This window comes from Scyliorhinus canicula, chromosome 10 (assembly GCF_902713615.1).
Source record: "Scyliorhinus canicula chromosome 10, sScyCan1.1, whole genome shotgun sequence".
Lineage (NCBI taxonomy): Eukaryota > Metazoa > Chordata > Chondrichthyes > Carcharhiniformes > Scyliorhinidae > Scyliorhinus > Scyliorhinus canicula.
Window position 1 is genome coordinate 31,774,899 of NC_052155.1, and position 18,082 is coordinate 31,792,980.

The 18,082-nt window shown below is 45.0% G+C and overlaps 1 protein-coding gene across 10 annotated transcripts in view; it reads left to right on the forward strand.

The window, feature by feature from the left end:
• Positions 1-18,082, forward strand: part of adgrb1a (adhesion G protein-coupled receptor B1a) — an 846,604-nt gene that overhangs the window by 404,620 nt on the left and 423,902 nt on the right. For all 10 annotated transcript variants that reach the window (XM_038808775.1, XM_038808774.1, XM_038808778.1 and 7 more), the window contains 3 exons: positions 5,074-5,238; positions 8,000-8,164; positions 15,055-15,156. In XM_038808775.1, the coding sequence (XP_038664703.1) occupies positions 5,074-5,238; positions 8,000-8,164; positions 15,055-15,156 (432 nt within the window). The remainder of the gene's footprint in view (positions 1-5,073; positions 5,239-7,999; positions 8,165-15,054; positions 15,157-18,082) is intronic.

An 18,082-nucleotide genomic window follows, 5' to 3' on the forward strand; every position in this document is an offset into this window, starting at 1 on the left:
AAAACAGGTTTTTTACCTGAAGAAGGAGCCGTGCTCCGAAAGCTCGTGTTTGAAACAAACCTGTTGGACTTTAACCTGGTGTTGTAAGACTTCTTACGCTACTCTTTGTTGTGAAGACATCCCTCTGAATTTTGTTATGTCAAATGGGTAAGTACAGACATGTAACACTCGACTGAGCATGATGAATCTAATTGCACAGGTCTGAATTTGGTTCTGATTCTTTGATTGTGGACATCTAAAGCAGACGTTAAGATCTGAGTAGATATGAAACGAACAAAAGATGCAAATACACCCGCTGAGTGCTGATTCATGAATCGCGTAAGAACCAGTTTCTGTGCCTGGACTCTACTGAGATTGGCTGATTTCAACAAGAATGACAATAGAACAGTGCAATTAGCTTATTTTAAGGAAATAAGGAAGGAAATCATTGGAGTTTCCACTCCTAATTTCCACCACTTCAAGTTGAGGGTGGCGTCACCTAATAAGTAATTTATTTTTGTGTGTGATACGAAGCTGTGACAACAATCGCTATAAGATATACAATGCCTTTTAACATGGTCTCCGAGCCTAAGGATAGTACTTTAGATGGATCCGTTTTTGTTCAATGTGTGCAGGAGGGTTTCCTGATGCAGTATGTAGATAGGCCAACAAGAGGCGATGCCGTATTGGATTTGGTACTGGGTAATGAACCAGGACAGGTGTTAGATTTGGAGGTAGGTGAGCATTTTGGTGATAGTGACCACAATTCGATTACGTTTACTTTAGCGATGGAAAGGGATAGGTATAAACCGCAGGGCAAGAGTTATTGCTGGGGGAAAGGCAATTATGATGCGATGAGGCAAGACTTAAGATGCATCGCCTGGAGAGGAAAACTGCAGGGGATGGACACAATGGAAATGTGGAGCATGTTCAAGGAACAGCTACTGCGTGTCCTTGATAAGTATGTACCTGTTAGGCAGGGAGGAAGTGGTCGAGTGAGGGAACCATGGGTTACTAAAGCAGTTGAATCACTTGTCAAGAGGAAGAAGGAGGCTTATGTGAAGATGAGACGTGATGGTTCAGTTGGGTTGCTTGAGAGTTACAAGTTAGCTAGGAAGGCTCTAAAGAGAGAGCTAAGAAGAGCCAAGCGAGGACATGAGAAGTCTTTGGCAGGTAGAATCAAGGATAACCCTAAAGCTTTCTATAGGTATGTCAGGAATAAAAGAATGACTAAGGTAAGAGTAGAACCAGTCAAAGACGGTAGTGGGAAGTTGTGCGTCGAGTCCAAGGAGATAGGAGAGGTGCTAAATGAGTATTTTGCATCAGTATTCACACAGGAAAAAGACAAAGTTGTCGAGGAGAATACTGAGATACAGGCTACTAGACTAGAAGGGCTTGAGGTTCATAAGGAGGAGGTGTTAGCGATTCTGGAAAGTGTGAAAATAGATAAGTCCCCTGGGCCGGATGGGATTTATCCTAGGATTCTCTGGGAAGCTAGGGAGGAGATTGCTGAGCCTTTGGCTTTGATCTTTAAGTCATCTTTGTCTACAGGAATAGTGCTAGAGGACTGGAGGATAGCAAATGTTGTCCTCTTGTACAAGAAGGGGAGTAGAGATAACCCCGGTAACTATAGACCAGTGAGCCTTACTTCTGTTGTGGGAAAAGTCTTGGAAAGGTTTATAAGAGATAGGATGTATAATCATCTGGAAAGGAATCCTTTGATTACAGATAGTCAACATGGTTTTGTAAAGGGTAGGTCGTGCCTCACAAACCTCATTGAGTTCTTCAAGAAGGTGACCAAACAGGTGGATGAGGGTAAAGCAGTTGATGTGGTGTATATGGATTTCAGTAAAGCGTTTGATAAGGTTCCCCACGGTAGGCTATTGCAGAAAATACAGAGGCATGGGATTCAGGGTGATTTAGCAGTTTGGATCAGAAATTGGCTAGCTGATAGAAGACAAAGAGTGGTGGTTGATGGGAAATGCTCTGACTGGTGCCCAGTTACTAGTGGTGTACCACAAGGATCTGTTTTGGGGCCGTTGCTGTTTGTAATTTTTATAAATGACCTGGAGGAGGGCGTAGAAGGATGGATGAGTAGATTTGCAGTTGACACTAAAGTCGGTGGAGTTGTGGACAGTGCAGAAGGATGTTACAAGTTACAGAGGGACATAGATAAGCTGCAGAGCTGGGCTGACAGGTGGCAAATGGAGTTTAATGCAGAAAAGTGTGAGGTGCTTCATTTTGGAAGGAATAACAGAAAGGCAGAGTACTGGGCTAATGGTAAGATTCTTGGTAGTGTGGACGAGCAGAGAGATCTCGGTGTCCATGTCCATAGATCCCTGAAAGTTGCCACCCAGGTTCAGAGGGTTGTTAAGAAGGTGTACTGTGTGTTAGCTTTTATTGGTAGAGGAATTGAGTTTCGGAGCCATGAGGTCATGTTGTAATTGTACAAAACTCTGGTGCGGACGCTTTTGGAGTATTGTGTGCAGTTCTGGTCGCCACATTATAGGAAGGATGTGGAAGCATTGGAAAGGGTACAGAGGAGATTTACAAGGATGTTGCCTGGTATGGAGGGAAGATCATATGAGGAAAGGCTGAAGGACTTGAGGCTGTTTTCATTAGAGAGAAGAAGGTTAAGAGGGGACTTAATTGGGGCATACAAGATGATCAGAGGATTAGATAGGGTGGACATCGAGAGCTTTTTTCCTCGGATGGTGATGTCCAGCACGAGGGGACATAGCTTTAAATTGAGGGGAGATAGATATAGGACAGATGTCAGAGGTAGGTTCTTTACTCAGAGAGTAGTAAGGGCGTGGAATGCCCTGCCTGCAACAGTAGTGGACTCGCCAACACTAAACGCATTCAAATGGTCATTGGATAGGCATATGGACGATAAGGGAATAGTGTAGAGGGACTTTAGAGGGGTTTCACAGGACGGCGCAACATCGAGGGTGAAGGGCCTGTACTCCTGTACTGCGCTGTAATGTTCTACGTTCTATGTTCTATGGGGTGAAAAAAGGTTTTGTCAAAATTCTTGCGACGTAACCATTATATACTGCATTGTTCATGATAAGGACTGTCAGAGAAAATATGCTGGGACAACATGGCATTATGCCAAGCTTCAAGAACAGGAAACGACCTTTAGGACTAATCAGCTATCCCCTTTGTTGACAGATTGGGGTAGACTTTGGCGATTGCGGTTGGTAGCTCCAGTCAGAGAATTTCCCAAATCACCAGGCCCACCTCAGTAAAATATACCCTAAAATGTGCAATTTGCACTCCAGTCGAAGTGAATGCGGGATAGGTTTGGGGCAATGAACCCAGTAGCAGAGCACAGGCAGCCACAGAAGAGGACAATTGCCAAGCGGGGATTGGTTCTCTGGGTCTTTGTCTTCATGCTTCATACAACCTTACTCACTGACTCACCCACCCCCATGGCCCCTCACACAGTCCATGCCACCTATAGCCGCTCGCCCAGGATCTACCATGTACATCAGGAGCTATGTATAAATGGAAAAAAAAAATTCTAACTACCTGATAGAGCTCCCACTCCTACACGCTTGGTAATGAAAAATACGCCCAGTCATGAATCCATTTACAAAGCCTCAAGTAGTTAATCTCTTATGAAAACAAATAAACTTCTATTTAGATCCCACATGAATGACAGTTAGTCCTTTAATAGGGTTGTTAAACTATTAATAAATCTTTGAACTGAGAACCCCCTGCTGAGATAATTGTAGCTTTTGAAATTCAGGCCAAACAATCAGTCACATAATGATATCCCTCAGGGAAATGTCAGCAAAGAACTATTTTGAATCTGCAAGACCAGGGCCGGGATTCTCCGGTATCCGGGGGGGTGGGCCATACCGGCGCCGAGGAGTGGCGTGAACCACTCCGGCGCAGGCCGCCCGGAAGGTGCGGAATCCTCCGGGGATGGGAAAGGGTCTCCGCCAGCCGGCACGAGTTGGCGCATGTGTGGGAAAGTCAGCGTGTCCTGACGCGTGCGCAGAACCGCTGGTGTGATCCCAGCGCATGCGCAGGGGGTTTCTTCGCCACGCTGGCCATGGCAGAGCTTTACAGCGGACAGCGCGGAGGGAAAGAGTGCCCCCATGGCACAGGCCCGTCTGCAAATCGGTGGGCCCCGATTGAGGGCCAGGCCACTGTGGGGGCTCCCCCGGGGCCGGCTCCCCCCGCGCCCCCTCTGAGGACTCCGCAGGCCATCTGCAGATCCAGGTGCCGCCAGTACAGACCCGATCTAATCCACGCTGGCCCATCATGCTGCCAACGGCGCATTCGGCGGCGGGCGGCGGGGCTGGATTCAAGCCGCCCCCCAGAGAATCCCGCCCCAGATGTTAATTGTTTTCTCTAACCTACACTATGAATCAAAGCAGTCCAACAGAAGTCTTTTAAATCTCACTGACAGCTGCATCCTGTTTTTTAATTAATTTAAAAGTGGAGCATTTAAAAATCTTTGGATCATAATTGTTGTGCAAAACTTAATCGCCCTACAAAAGCATTCACATCTACTTCATCAATTTGTGACTCCCACTCTACAACTTAGGCCCATGCAACAGCCACAATGTGTTCTGTTTGAACTCAGCACTGAGTTCAAATGTCCCTGCTAATTTCGGCTTTCCCGTCATTGTGAATCACATTCCTCTCTCTTTCCCCAACTGACAAAAATTGGATCTTATCAGAAAGGGGGGTGGGACATTTGCATCCAGGTCCTGCCCACAATTTTCGACAGTCGACAGAATCTTCCAGCTCCACAAAAATCCAATGCATTGAATCTACTTATCTCTTTTCTAATCATACATCCCTGACCAATTTTTCTCCAGAAAGGAAACCAATTATCTATTTAATGTCCTCCTGTTGTCCAGTTTGGTGCTCTTCCCTGCTAACTTACTTCATAATTCCATAACCTTCTCGCTGAAAAAGATTCACTGAGTTTACTTTTTATATTCCCAACTTCTTAATCTTTGTCTCTGCTTTCTGCAAGTAAGTAAGTTGCCTTGAACAGCTTTGCCAATTCCCATTATAACCTTAATGAACGTGATGTTATATTTACATTCCTTTTTTTTCTTTTCCAATAAGTGGATGGGAACTGGAATGATTGGTCTAGCTGGAGTCAGTGTTCTGCCACTTGTTCAAATGGGACACAACAGCGGACCAGGGAGTGCAATGGTCCTTCATTTGGTGGAGCTGAATGCCAGGGTTACTGGTCTGAAAATAGGCCGTGCTTTCTAAGACAATGTCCAGGTAAGTTTCATTCAGAGTATTGGTCTGTGTTTTTTTTGTGAATGGCTCAGGTGATGACGACCAAGTCATTTGAAAGAGAGAGAGCCTCATCTGTCAAGGATGAACTTCCAGACGTCATTCTTGGATGTTCTGCGAGCCCACGTCCAAATGTTCAAATAATTTTATTCACTTTGAAGCTGTGTACTCATGTGACAGAGAAGGTATTCATGCCCCAAAACTCCAGGGAACTTGTTCCCTCAGTGGAAGTCATGGCGTACACAAACCAGAATGTTCTATCACTGGCTCTATCAAAGCATTCAAGGCCATAGAGAGGTTCTCCATTTTGAAGATGGTTGGGAGGTACCCTTTCCATCTTGGGCCCAACCGGAGCATGAGGAGACAAATGCTATGGTGCTGGGTAGCTTCCCTTCAGCCAGTAGCCTGGTCTATGATAAAATTATGGAAAGACCAACTTGGCCTCCTTTTTAATCTCTGCTTGGATATCTGTTTTCCTCAGAGGCCCTGGCTCGGAACCAGATAGCCTCCCACAGCTGATATCGGAACCAGTAAGTTTGGTTCATCCGGGTATACTGGCTGCTCGGTGCAATGCAAACTGGAGCCAAAGGATCTTCCTGGTGTGGAACTTCCGTACTCCTGGCAACGCTCCTCTCACGCTAGTGGTGGGACCAGTGAAAGTTGCACTGCAAACAGGCCTCAACAAAAACTCACTAGCAAGATTAAAAAACAAAGTATTTAGGTCCCAGCCTAATTCCTGAATCTTTTCCCAACCGATTTATGGTTTGCATTATTTTGGATCAATTTTCTGAACAGCCTCATTCTTGTCCAAGGATTCTACAATAACCCCAAATCCAAAAATGTGTTGGTGACAGCCATTGCATATTCTATTTTCATACAACAGCTGCATATTGGTAGTTACATTTTTCTAGATACAGCCACAATATCAGAGTCTAAAAACAGTTTTATTATATAAGTGACCTGGGCTCTGTCGAATAAGATGAGGTTAATAATATGAAGCTGGGTAATGTTGCATAGCAACCGTTGACTTGTGAAATGATCTCTGCGTTGACAGGATTCTTCCAGCCAACAGTTTATTGTCAGAGTTATTAAGGTGAGCACCCTGCACTATGTACCATTATAGTATGATTGTCTCCCTTGATTGGTTTAAAAAAAAAGATTTTTCTGATTTACAGTGCTCTGCCTCAGCATACTGAGAACAGGGTGTCATTTTAACTGTGAAGAAATATGATGTCAATCTGACTGTCAATTTCATCTTCTGTGAATGGTGAAATTAGATTAGCTGTGGGGTAGCTGAAGTTGGAACTTCACCCTCATTTGACACTACTTTGGTGATGCTCATGTGATGGTACAATGTTATACATAACCCAACCCACAAGCCATTTGGTGAGATGAGCTGCAAGCCCACTCTCTCTCTACACCATTCTCTCCATAGTGCTGAATTTCACAAGTCCCTTTTTGTTTGATATGTAAGATAATGCTGACAAATGGTAACAGTGATACCAAAGAAGCTGCAGAACCATTCCACTGCCTTTGTACAAATAATTCCAGGACGGCTAGTTCCTGAAGTGCCACATACTTTTTGCCTAGTATGGTCGCACTGTTAATAGAACATAGAACAGTACAGCACAGAACAGGCCCTTCGGCCCTCAATGTTGTGCCGAGCCATGATCACCCTACTCAAACCCACGTATCCACCCTATACCCGTAACCCAACAACCCCCCCTTAACATTACTTTTTAGGACACTACGGGCAATTTAGCTCTGTAATATTAAGTTCTCACTACCTAAACATTATGGGGGCGATTCTCCAAGCCCTGCGTGGGGCCGGAGAATCGCCGGAACCGCTCCACGGCGTCCGAACGGCAGCGATTCTTCGAGGTGCGGAGCCTCGCCGCCATTTGCGTCGGCGCATTTGGCACGGCACTGGCCGCGGGCCGCTGGAATTGGCAGGGCCAATCTCTGGCCTGAATGGGACGAGCGGCCGCGCGGATCAGACAGAGTCCCGCCGCCGCCGTTCACCCCTGGTCGCTGTCGGCGGGAACTCTGCGCGATTGGTCGGGGGTGGCCTGTGTGGGGGGGGGGGGGGACCCTTCACCGGGGGGGGGGGGGGGGGCTCCGATGTGGTCTGGCCCGCGATCGGGGCCCACCAATCGGCGGGCCGGCTTCTCCCCCCCCCCCCCCGGCCTACTTTCTGGCGCGGCCGGCCCCTGAACACCGACGCCATGTTGAGTCGGGGTCGGCGCACGAAAGAAGTCCCCCGCGCATGCGCAGGTTGGCGCGGCGCCCATTTGGCACCGTGAAAGAAGGCTGGAGCGGCGTGAACCACTCCAGCGCCGTGCTGGCGGGGCCAGAATTGGTCGTACGTGGGCCCGGTTCACGCTGTCATGAAACGCGACAGCGTTCACAACGGCATGAACAGTTGGGCTCCATATTGGAGAATCGCCCCCTATATCTTTCTCCCCGTTTGGAAACTGATGTTGAATTTGTTTGTCAGAAAGCATGTTAACCAGTTGCTATCTGGCTGTAAAGTGAGCACTCCTGCTCTCATATGTTGCGTTTCTCTGTGTAGGTTTATGTAAACTACAAGCATGGAAGCTAATGCAACTGTCCCAGTGCAGGCTGCAGTCAATAGATGTATAAATATGGGATATGGAACAGCGCTGGAGCTCCAGACCTCATGCATTCGTGAGTACTCAGACCTTAAATCGAGGTCCCTAAACAACAATTACCTCTTGTGTTACAGTGGATGGAAAATGGCAAAAGTGGAGCAGTTGGGAACCATGCACCAAAAGTTGTGATGGTGGGACACAACTTCGAGTGAGGGTATGCTCTGGGCCATTTTTTGGAGGACTGCAATGTGATGGACCTCAAGAGGAATACAGGTTGTGCAATGACAAAAAATGCCCAGGTAAATATTTTGGGTTCTGCCTCCAATCTTACCTAGAATTAATGTGGATGGTGCAATTGGGAAATGCTTTTGTGCCTTAACCTTTTTGCCATTAAATAATGAAATTCTTGGCCAGTGTTACCATTCCACAAATAGTGTTCTGTTGCGGGTCTGCAGCATAGATTCACCAATGTGACACTAAAGATGAGAAATTACAGTTTTGAGAAAATTGAGGTGTTATTCTTAAATAAAAGGAGATTTAGTCAAGGTTCTTTTTGAAACAAAAGGAAATGAAGGGCTGTAAGAGAATGAGAAGGCAATTGACAAGACCTACAACTATCAGAAAATTCCATCCAGGCTCGAAGTGAGAAGACTGATATGTGACCTGATCGAGATCTTTTAAAATTCAGAATGGAGTCAACAAGGTAGATGCAGAGAATACATTTCCACTTGAAGGAAGTCCAAAACTAGTGGTCGTAACTGCAGGGTAATCATTCATAAATCAAACAAGAAATGCAACCTTACTCAGAGAATGGTGAGAATATGAAATTCATTGAGTTGAGTTGCATAGTTGCAATTAAGGGCAAGCAAATATGATAATAGTGTGAGATGGAGGAGGATGGGAGGATGCTTATGTGGATCATAATTCCAGGTACTGGAATTATGATGTAATGAATGGCCCTGTTTCTGTGTTGTAAATTCAATGGCACAGATTGTACAGTTAGTTGTTTGAGTTTAGAATGCTTTGTTATTGGAATTTGAAGTTTATTTTCCAATGGAAGCCTAACGTCGGTAGTGGGGAAAATTCTCGAATCCAGTATCAAGGACTTTATAGCGGAGCATTTAGAAAACAGTGATAGGATCAGACAAAGACAGCATGGATTTAGGAAGGGGAAATCATGCTTGACAAATCTGTTGAAATTCTTTGAAGATGTAACTAGTAGAGTTGATAAGGGAGAGCTAGTCGATGTGGTATATTTGGACTTTCAGAAAGCATTTTTCAAAGTCCCACATAAGAGATTATCATGCAAGATGAGTGGCACGGTAGCACAGAGGTTAGCACAGTTGCTTCACAGCACCAGGGTCCCAGGTTCGATTCTCAGCTTGGGTCACTGTCTGTGTGGCATCTTCATGTTCTCCCCGTGTCTGCGTGGGTTTCCTCCGCGTGCTCCGGTTTCCTCCCACAGTCCAAATATGAGCACGTTAAATTGCCCTAAATGTCCAAAAAGGTTAGGTGAGGTTACTGGGTTATGGGGATAGGTTAGAGGTGTGGACTTAGGTGGGGTGCTCTTTCCAGGGACCAGTGCAGACTTTATGGGTCGAATGGCCTCCTTCTGCACTGTAGATTCTATGATTCTATGAAGATTACAGCACATGGGATTGGAAGAAGTATATTGAGATCGATAGAAAACTGGTTGGCTGAAAGGAAACAAAGAGTAGGAATTAACGGGTCCTTTTCAAATTGGCAGGCAGTAACTAATGGGGTGCCACAGGAATCGATGCTGGGACCCCAGCTATCACAATATATATTCATGATTTGGGATAGGGAACAAAATGGAACATCTCAAAGTTTGGAGATAATACCAAGTTGGGTGGAAGGGTGAACATAGACAGAGAACATACAGTGCAGAAGGAGGCCATTCGGCCCATCGAGTCTGCATCGATCCATTTAAGCCCTCATTCCCAGCCTATCCCTGTAACCCAATAGCCACTCCTAAACGTTTTTGGTCACTAAGGACAATTTATCATGGGTAATTCACCTAACCTGCATCTCTTTGGACTGTGGGAGGAAACCGGAGCACCCGGAGGAAACCCACGCGCACACGGGGAGAACGTGCAGACTCCACACAGACAGTGACCCAGCAGGGGATCAAACCTGGGACCGTGGTGCTGTGAAGCCACAGTGCTAATCACTTGTGCTACCGTGTAGCCCTGTGAACAGTGATGAGGATGCAGAGATCTTTCAGCATGATCTGTACAGGTTGGGTGAGTGGGCAAATCAGTGGCAGATGCAGTATAATTTGGATAAATGTGAGGTTATTCACTTTGGATATTCACTTTGGAAGCAAAAACAAGAAGGAACATTACTACCTGAATAGCTGTAAATTGGGAGAGGGGAGTGTGCAGCGGGCCCTGGGTGTCCTTGTGCACAAGTCGCTGAAGGTAAGCATGCAGGTTACAGTAGGCGGTAAAGAAGGCTAATGGTATGTTGGCTTTAATGTGAGAGATTTTGAGTACAGAAGCAGGGATGTGTTGCTGAAATTGTACAGGGCCTTGGTGAGGTCATACCTAGAATATTGTGTGCAATTGTAGTCTCTTTTTCTGAAGAAGGATGTTCTTGCTCTCGAGGGTGTGAAGTGAAGGTTTACCAGGCTGATTCCGGGGATGGATGTATGAGGAGAGATTGATTAGGTTAGGATAATTTTTGCTGGAGTTCAGATGAATGAGGGGGGAAATCTCATAGCGACTTATAAAATTCTAACAGGACTAGATAGGGTGAATACAGGGAAGATGTTCCCGATGGTGGGTGTGTCCAGAACCAGGGGTCACAGTCTGAGGATTCAGGGTAGACCATTTAGGACAGAGACGAGGAGACATTTCTTCACCCAAAGAGTGGTGAGCCTGTGGAAATCATTGCCACAGGAATTACTTGAGGCAAAGACATTGAGTATATTCAAGAGGCAGCTAGATATGGCTATTAAGGTGAATGGGATCAAGGGTTATGGGGAGAAATCAGAATTAGGCTCTTGAGTTGGATGATCAGCCATGATCGTGACAATTGGCAGAGCAGGCTCGAAGGGCTGAATGGCCTCCTCCTGCTCCTATCTTCTTTGTTTCTATGGAATGTGGGCACCACCGGCAAGGCCAGCAATTGCTGCTCACCCCTAATTGCACTTGAACTGAATGGCTTTCTGGGCCATTTCAGGGTGCAACTGAGAGTCAGCCACGTTGCAGTGGGTCTGGAGTCACATATAGGCCAGACCAGGTAAGGATGGAAGATTTCCTTCCCCGAAGGGAGAACAAGTAGTGAACTAGATGTGCTTTTATGGCAATCAATGGCAGTTTCATGGCTACCATTGCTCAAATGAGTTTTTAATTGCAGAATTATTAATTAATTAATTGAATTTAAATTCTCTCAGCTGCCCTGGTGGGATTTTTACCCATATTCCCAGAGCATTAGTCTGAGTCACTGGATTACTAGTCCAGTGACATTACCATTATGCCACTGCCCCCACTCTCCCAACAAATTAAAGTAAAGACAATTACATCAAGTGGATAATTATTTGAAGCAGAGGTGGGAATGATAGGAGCCAGATAGGTGGCTTTTGCAAAGAGCTGGACTGATTGTTCTCGGGTATCGTAAAGGTCCTACGTTTCTGTACGTTTATTTCAGCAGAGTGAGCACCGAGGAGGAAGGGAGGGAGACAGCCTGGGTTGTCCAAGCAGTTGGTTTAAAAAAGGTATTGGCAGGAGAGGAAACGTAGGAGTGTTTTACCGTCAACCCCTTTCATTTAGAAAACTTTGTACAATGAGACCAAGTCAGAAAGAAGCAAAGAGCTAAATAATTATGTATCAATAATAGATTGATATGATTAGAGCGCAGGGATTAAACACATTCATGTTTAGCTCTTTATGATATAAGCAGTTGCTGACAGTTACCGCAGTGAGACACAATTATCAAATTGTTAAGGATTACACTCAAATGAGCCATCTGCCCTGTTGCTTAGCAACCAATAGTGTTTCCATGGCTGCTGTTTCAAAATGGTTGTCAAGGTTTTTTTAAATTAAAAAGTAGAAATTCTCAGTAAGTAGTGACAAAGATAATTACACTAAAAAGCAAACATCAAGGTCAGGGTAGGAGGAATTATGCATTCAAATTTTTTAAAAAAACAATTTAAAAATGGTTATAAGTGAAAGATAAGGCTCTAAACATTCTTTAAATGCCTTGAACTCCTCAGCAGCTGTCTAACGAATCTGCAGCCCAGGAAGGACCATTAAGTCAACATCCATATTGTAACAAGAATATTTCCATTACTGCTGATGGTGAAAGATAATGGGATTAAATATATCAATTTATGTACATGATGGACAATTGCCTTACTCTATTCCCTATTTCTACACCAGCCCCAGCCCCTCCTCAAATTTGACTGAGTCTCTGAATTTGGAATTATTCTCTTATACACATTCTTTTATTGACCTGGCATTCATAGTAAAGGCAGATCAGATTGTGGATTGTCTAAAACTCCACCTCCTATAAAAAAGAAATTATCAGCACATTTTGCATTTGCACAGCAAAGTCAGTCCTTTCTAGCCTCTTCGGCTGCAACAGGTTTCATAGGCAAGGCTAATATTTATTGCCGATGTGATGGATATGCTGCCATATTGCACAGGCAGGGATTTGGAGGACTTAGATCTAGCTGTAACAAAGGAATCGTAATTTGTGTCCAAGTCAGGAGGTTGTGTGACTTGGAGGGGAGCTTGGAGGCGGTCGTATTTATATCTTGGTGGAGCGGCTCAGTGAAGTAGGAGATAAACGCAATACTGTAAAATGTGGAGACTCTGACCAGCTGCCGTAGCAACAGCATTATCTGCTTGGCCCAGTTGAGCTTCCAAACATTGGTGGGTCCCAAAATGTTGGTGGCGAAGGACTGGGAAATTATAATGTCGCTTAATGTTAAATGGAAGAGGTTTGGCCTCCCTTCTTATAGATAGCCATTGGTCAGCACTTAAGTTGAAGAGATCGTTCTTGCTTCTTCTGCTAACCTCATTAGGCATGTTCAGTGTGTGTTTTAGTGCAATAGCACCCTATTTGGGTAGGCTCCAATTAACAGGCCTTTAACTTTCCGCTATGAAAGTGTCTAGTTCGAGTGGATCTTCTATTGCGTTTCTACATTTGGTACAGTGGGTCCTCTATTGTGCTTCTACACGTATTGCCTAACCTTCCTTAACGCCATCTTTCTCTCGCTTTCAGGACAGCACGGTGGCACAGTGGTTAGCACTGCTGCCTCACACGCTGAGGTCCCAGGTTCGATCCCACCTCTGGGTCACTGTCCGTGTGGAGTTTGCACATTCAACCCCGTGTTTGCATGGGTTTCGACCCCTCCCAACCCAAAGATATGCAGGGTAGGTGGATTGGCCACACTAAATTGACCCTTAATTGGAAAAAATGAATTGGGTACTCTAAAATAATTTTTTAAATATTTCTCTCGCTTTCTGTCTAAGTTGGACGTGCAACTTAGACAACTGCTGTTAAAGAAAGCTTTGGTGGTGGTTTTCCCCAACGGGGACACGAGCAGGGGAGGTCGGCACCCGATGCCTCTCCTGCCATTAATGCAATCATTGCAAGGAGTGGGTGGGTGGGCGAGAAGTCATGCTGCAGGTATGGCACCAATGGCACAACATGCCCTGTTTAACTGGTCTACCCACCTGCTTCCCCACCCATGGGTGGCCCATAAAATTCAACCCAAAATTTTCAGGTAACTGTGGTTGTAAGAAGCCAACAGAAATCAGCTGGCCAGAAGTAAAATAAACCCTGATCAACGCTGCCTGCAGAAATCATCCATTTTTAATAAAGATTTGGTGTCTGGGTCTTTTTCTGGCTTGTCCTCTGCAGGGGAGGAAAGGATAAAAATACGACAGACACGACTGAGAACAATTTAAATTAATTACCTGAAAATTTTGCAGGACACAGCAGTAAGTATTGCTGAACTCATCTTCACCCTGAGGAGGAATTTGCTTTCTCCCCTTTTAAAATACCCCCGGCATCGTGAGGGTCCACAGCTCGGTTCTACTCACAATACCACTAAGCACAATTACTTTGGTTCTTCACACTGTCTCATAGGGGATTTTAAATTTAGGCTTGTGTTAATTAGCATGTGCAGGAACGTGGGTGCAATTTCATAGCAGCCAGAAGGGTGCAGTATCAGAAGCATTTTAGGCACAATTTGCTGCTAGCGCCCTTGCAGGGAGAGTCAGAGCCCATGTCTGATTTAAAAGCCATGTTTATACCACGTCTCTATTCCAGTCATCTTCTCAAATGATGCTGGTGTCCTTCCAATACTCTGGACTTAGTGTTGCTTCAGAGATACAGAAATATATCGAGTATTTAATCACTCAAAATGACTCAGTCACTTGCAAAGCTTGTCAAAGTAACATCAACCTGTATTTAACATGGATTTCAATGTGCCATCTACTCTGATTCTAGGCATTGCTAAATTTTTATGTCATGAAGGAATGTCCAGAGAGGCGCACGGTGGTGCAGTTGTTAGGATAGCTTCTCTCACGGCGCCGAGGACCCGGGTTTGATCCCGGTCCTGGGTCACTGTCGGTGTGTTCTCCCCGTGTCTGCATGAGTCTCACCCCCACAACCCAAAGATGTGCAGGACAGGTGGATTGGCCATACTAAATTGCCCTTTAATTGGTAAAAAAAAAAATTGGGCACTTTAAATTTAAAAAAATGAAGGAATGTACATGCTCACTGATTTCAGTAGTCATGGACCCTGTTCGGGAATTTAACACAGGCACAGAGATGTAACGTAATGTACTTAAACTTTAGTTGAGTTCTTCAGTTGCCATGTCTTAATACCAATCCTGTCAATAAGTTGTAGTTCAAGCCCATCGTTGCTATGTATCACAGCCTCAGTTAAATTTCCATCTCTGTTTCCATGGACACAGTTTCAAACAGTGATAGCTAATTCTCCACAATATGGTGAAAAAAACGCTGATGAAATGGCATTTTGTCACATGGAAGAGTACACTGTCAAAATATCGAAATCAAATTTATATATGCAAGATTTAAGGGCCAGATACCTTGGTTGAAATCGCCCATATATTAAATGGTATAAAGGACTGAAAGAAAGGTTTGCTTAAACTATGCATCTACCTTAACTACGGAATAATTTCTGCTTCAGAACCTCATGAGTATTGTCAGGAAGAAAATTACAATTCTGTGGTGTGGACAAAGACACCAGCCGGAGAGTCTGCGATCGTCAGCTGTCCACCAAGTGCTGCAGGTAACCATTGCTGACAGGCTGGGAATAAGCCTTGTTCTTCCTTTTGAGGGGGTCATCTAATCAGTACCTAAAAATGGGAAGTTCTAAACAGGCACAATGTAGGAATTAGGAAGTGAGGGGGGTAGGGGAAAGTCAGTGACTTTCAGAAGCTTTTTGAAATATATTGGCCTCAATATTAACTGCATTCACATGCCCCTCATATTGCAGGGATTGGGGTGTGTGGTGGGTGGAATAAAACTAAAAAAATCAATGATCACATCCAGAGCTTACTACATGGGTATGCACCCTGGTTTTTACTCATGGCAATTTTCACAGTATACATATATCCTGTCTTAGAACAAAGAACAAAGAAAATTACCACACAGGAACAGGCCCTTCGGCCCTCCCAGCCTGAGCCGATCCAGATCCTTTATCTAAACCTGTCTCCTATTTTCCAAGGTCTACTTCCCTCTGTTCCCCGCCCGTTCATATATCTGTCCAGATGCATCTTAAATTATGCTATCGTGCCCGCCTCTACCACCTCCGCTGGCAAAGCATTCCAGGCACCCACCACCCTCTGCGTAAAAAACTTTCCACGCACATCTCCCTTAAACTTTCCCCCTCTCACCTTGAAATCGTGACCCCCCTTGTAATTGACACCCCCACTCTTGGAAAAAGCTTGTTGCTATCCACCCTGTCCATACCTCTCATAATTTTGTAGACCTCAATCAGATCCCCCCTCAACTTCCGTCTTTCCAACGAAAACAATCCTAATCTACTCAACCTTTCTTCATAGCTAGCACCCTCCATACCAGGCAACATCCTGGTGAACCTCCTCTGCACCCTCTCTAAAGCATCCACATCCTTCTGGCAATGTGGCGACCAGAACTGCACGCAGCATTCCAAATGTGGCCTAACCAAAGTCCTATACAACTGTAACATGACCTGCCAACTCTTGTACTCAATACCCCGTCCGATGAAGGCAAGCATGCTGTATGAAAGAAACTTCATGAGCATATTTAAATCAGGTCCCCATAGTGCAACTGAGGATTTGGTTCAAAATGAATGCCTGAAAACCAAATTTCTCAGGGCTTACAAAATTCAGCAGCAAAATAGCTGCTGGCTTCACAAGGTCAGCAATTTCTTTATGGCACTTCATGTGGGTCAAGCAGAGCAGAAGTACTCCTCCTTTCCCACAAATATGAAATACTTACTGCTCCTTGTGGTCTGTCCTCAGTGCTGTGATTGATGACAACCCCGACCCCCACTAACTGACCACAAAACCGCACTCCTAATCAGCGGTCTCTATCTCTCTCCCTCTTTCAAATTAGTCACAGTGCAATAAAGGAGTAATTTCTGGAGTATATACGGGATAGCTTTCTGACTAATACTTTGAGGAGGGAACAAGAAAACAGACCATTTTGGACTGGGTGTTGTGCAATGAGAAATGATTAGTTGGCAATCTAGTTGTGAGAACCCTTGGGGGTGAGTGATCAAAATATGGTCGAATTCTTTCTCAAGGTGGATAATGATGTGCAGGTTAGGTCGATTGGCCAGGATAAATTTCCCCTTAGTGTGCAAAAGATCAGGTGGGTTATTGGATTACAGGGATAGGGTTGAGGCATTAAGCAGGATGCTCTTTCCAAGGGCTGGTGCAGCCTTGATGGGCCGAATGGCCTTCTTCTGCACTGTAAATTCTATGAGGTAGTTGATTCCGAGACCAAACATAGAACATAGAACACAGAACGTTACAGTGCAGTACAGGTCCTTTGGTCCTCGATGTTGCACCGTCCTGTGAAACCCCTCTAAAGTCCCTCTACACTATTCCCTTATCGTCCATATGCCTATCCAATGACCATTTGAATACGTTTAGTGTTGGCAAGTTCACTACTGTTGCAGGCAGGGCATTCCATGCCCTTACTACTCTCTGAGTAAAGAACCTACCTCTGACATCTGTCCTATACATATCTCCCCTCAATTTAAAGCTATGTCCCCTCGTGCTGGACATCACCATCCGAGGAAAAAGGCTCTCAATGTCCACCCTATCTAATCCTCTGATCATCTTGTATGCCTCAATTAAGTCACCTTTTAACCTTCTTCTCTCTAACGAAAACAGCCTCAAGTCCTTCAGCCTTTCCTCATAAGATCTTCCCTCCATACCAGGCAACATCCTTATAAATCTCCTCTGTACCCTTTCCAATGCTTCCACATCCTTCCTATAATGTGGCGACCAGAACTGCACACAATACTCCAAATGCGGCCGCACCAGAGTTTATACAACTGCAACATGACCTCATGGCTCCAAAACTCAATTCCTCTACCAATAAAAGCTAACACACCGTACGCCTTCTTAACAACCCTCTCAACCTGGGTGGCAACTTTCAGGGATCTATGGACATGGACACCGAGATCTCTCTGCGCGTCCATACTACCAAGAATCTTACCATTAGCCCAGTACCCTGTCTTCCTGTTATTCCTTCCAAAATGAATCACCTCACACTTTTCTGCATTAAACTCCATTTGCCATCTGTCAGCCCAGCTCTGCAGCTTATCTATGTCCCTCTGTAACTTGTAACATCCTTCTGCACTGTCCACAACTCCACCGACTTTAGTGTCATCTGCAAATTTACTCACCCATCCTTCTACGCCCTCCTCCAGGTCATTTATAAAAATGAAAAACAGCAACGGCCCCAAAACAGATCCTTGTGGTACACCACTAGTAACTGGACACCAGTCAGAACATTTTCCATCAACCACCACCCTTTGTCTTCTATCAGCTAGCCAATTTCTGATCCAAACTGCTAAATCACCCTGAATCCCATGCCTCTGTATTTTCTGCAGTAGCCTACCGTGGGGAACATTTGCTATCCTCCAGTCTTCTGGCAATATTCCTGTAGACAAAGATGACTTAAAGATCAAAGTAAGAAGTCTTACAACACCAGGTTAA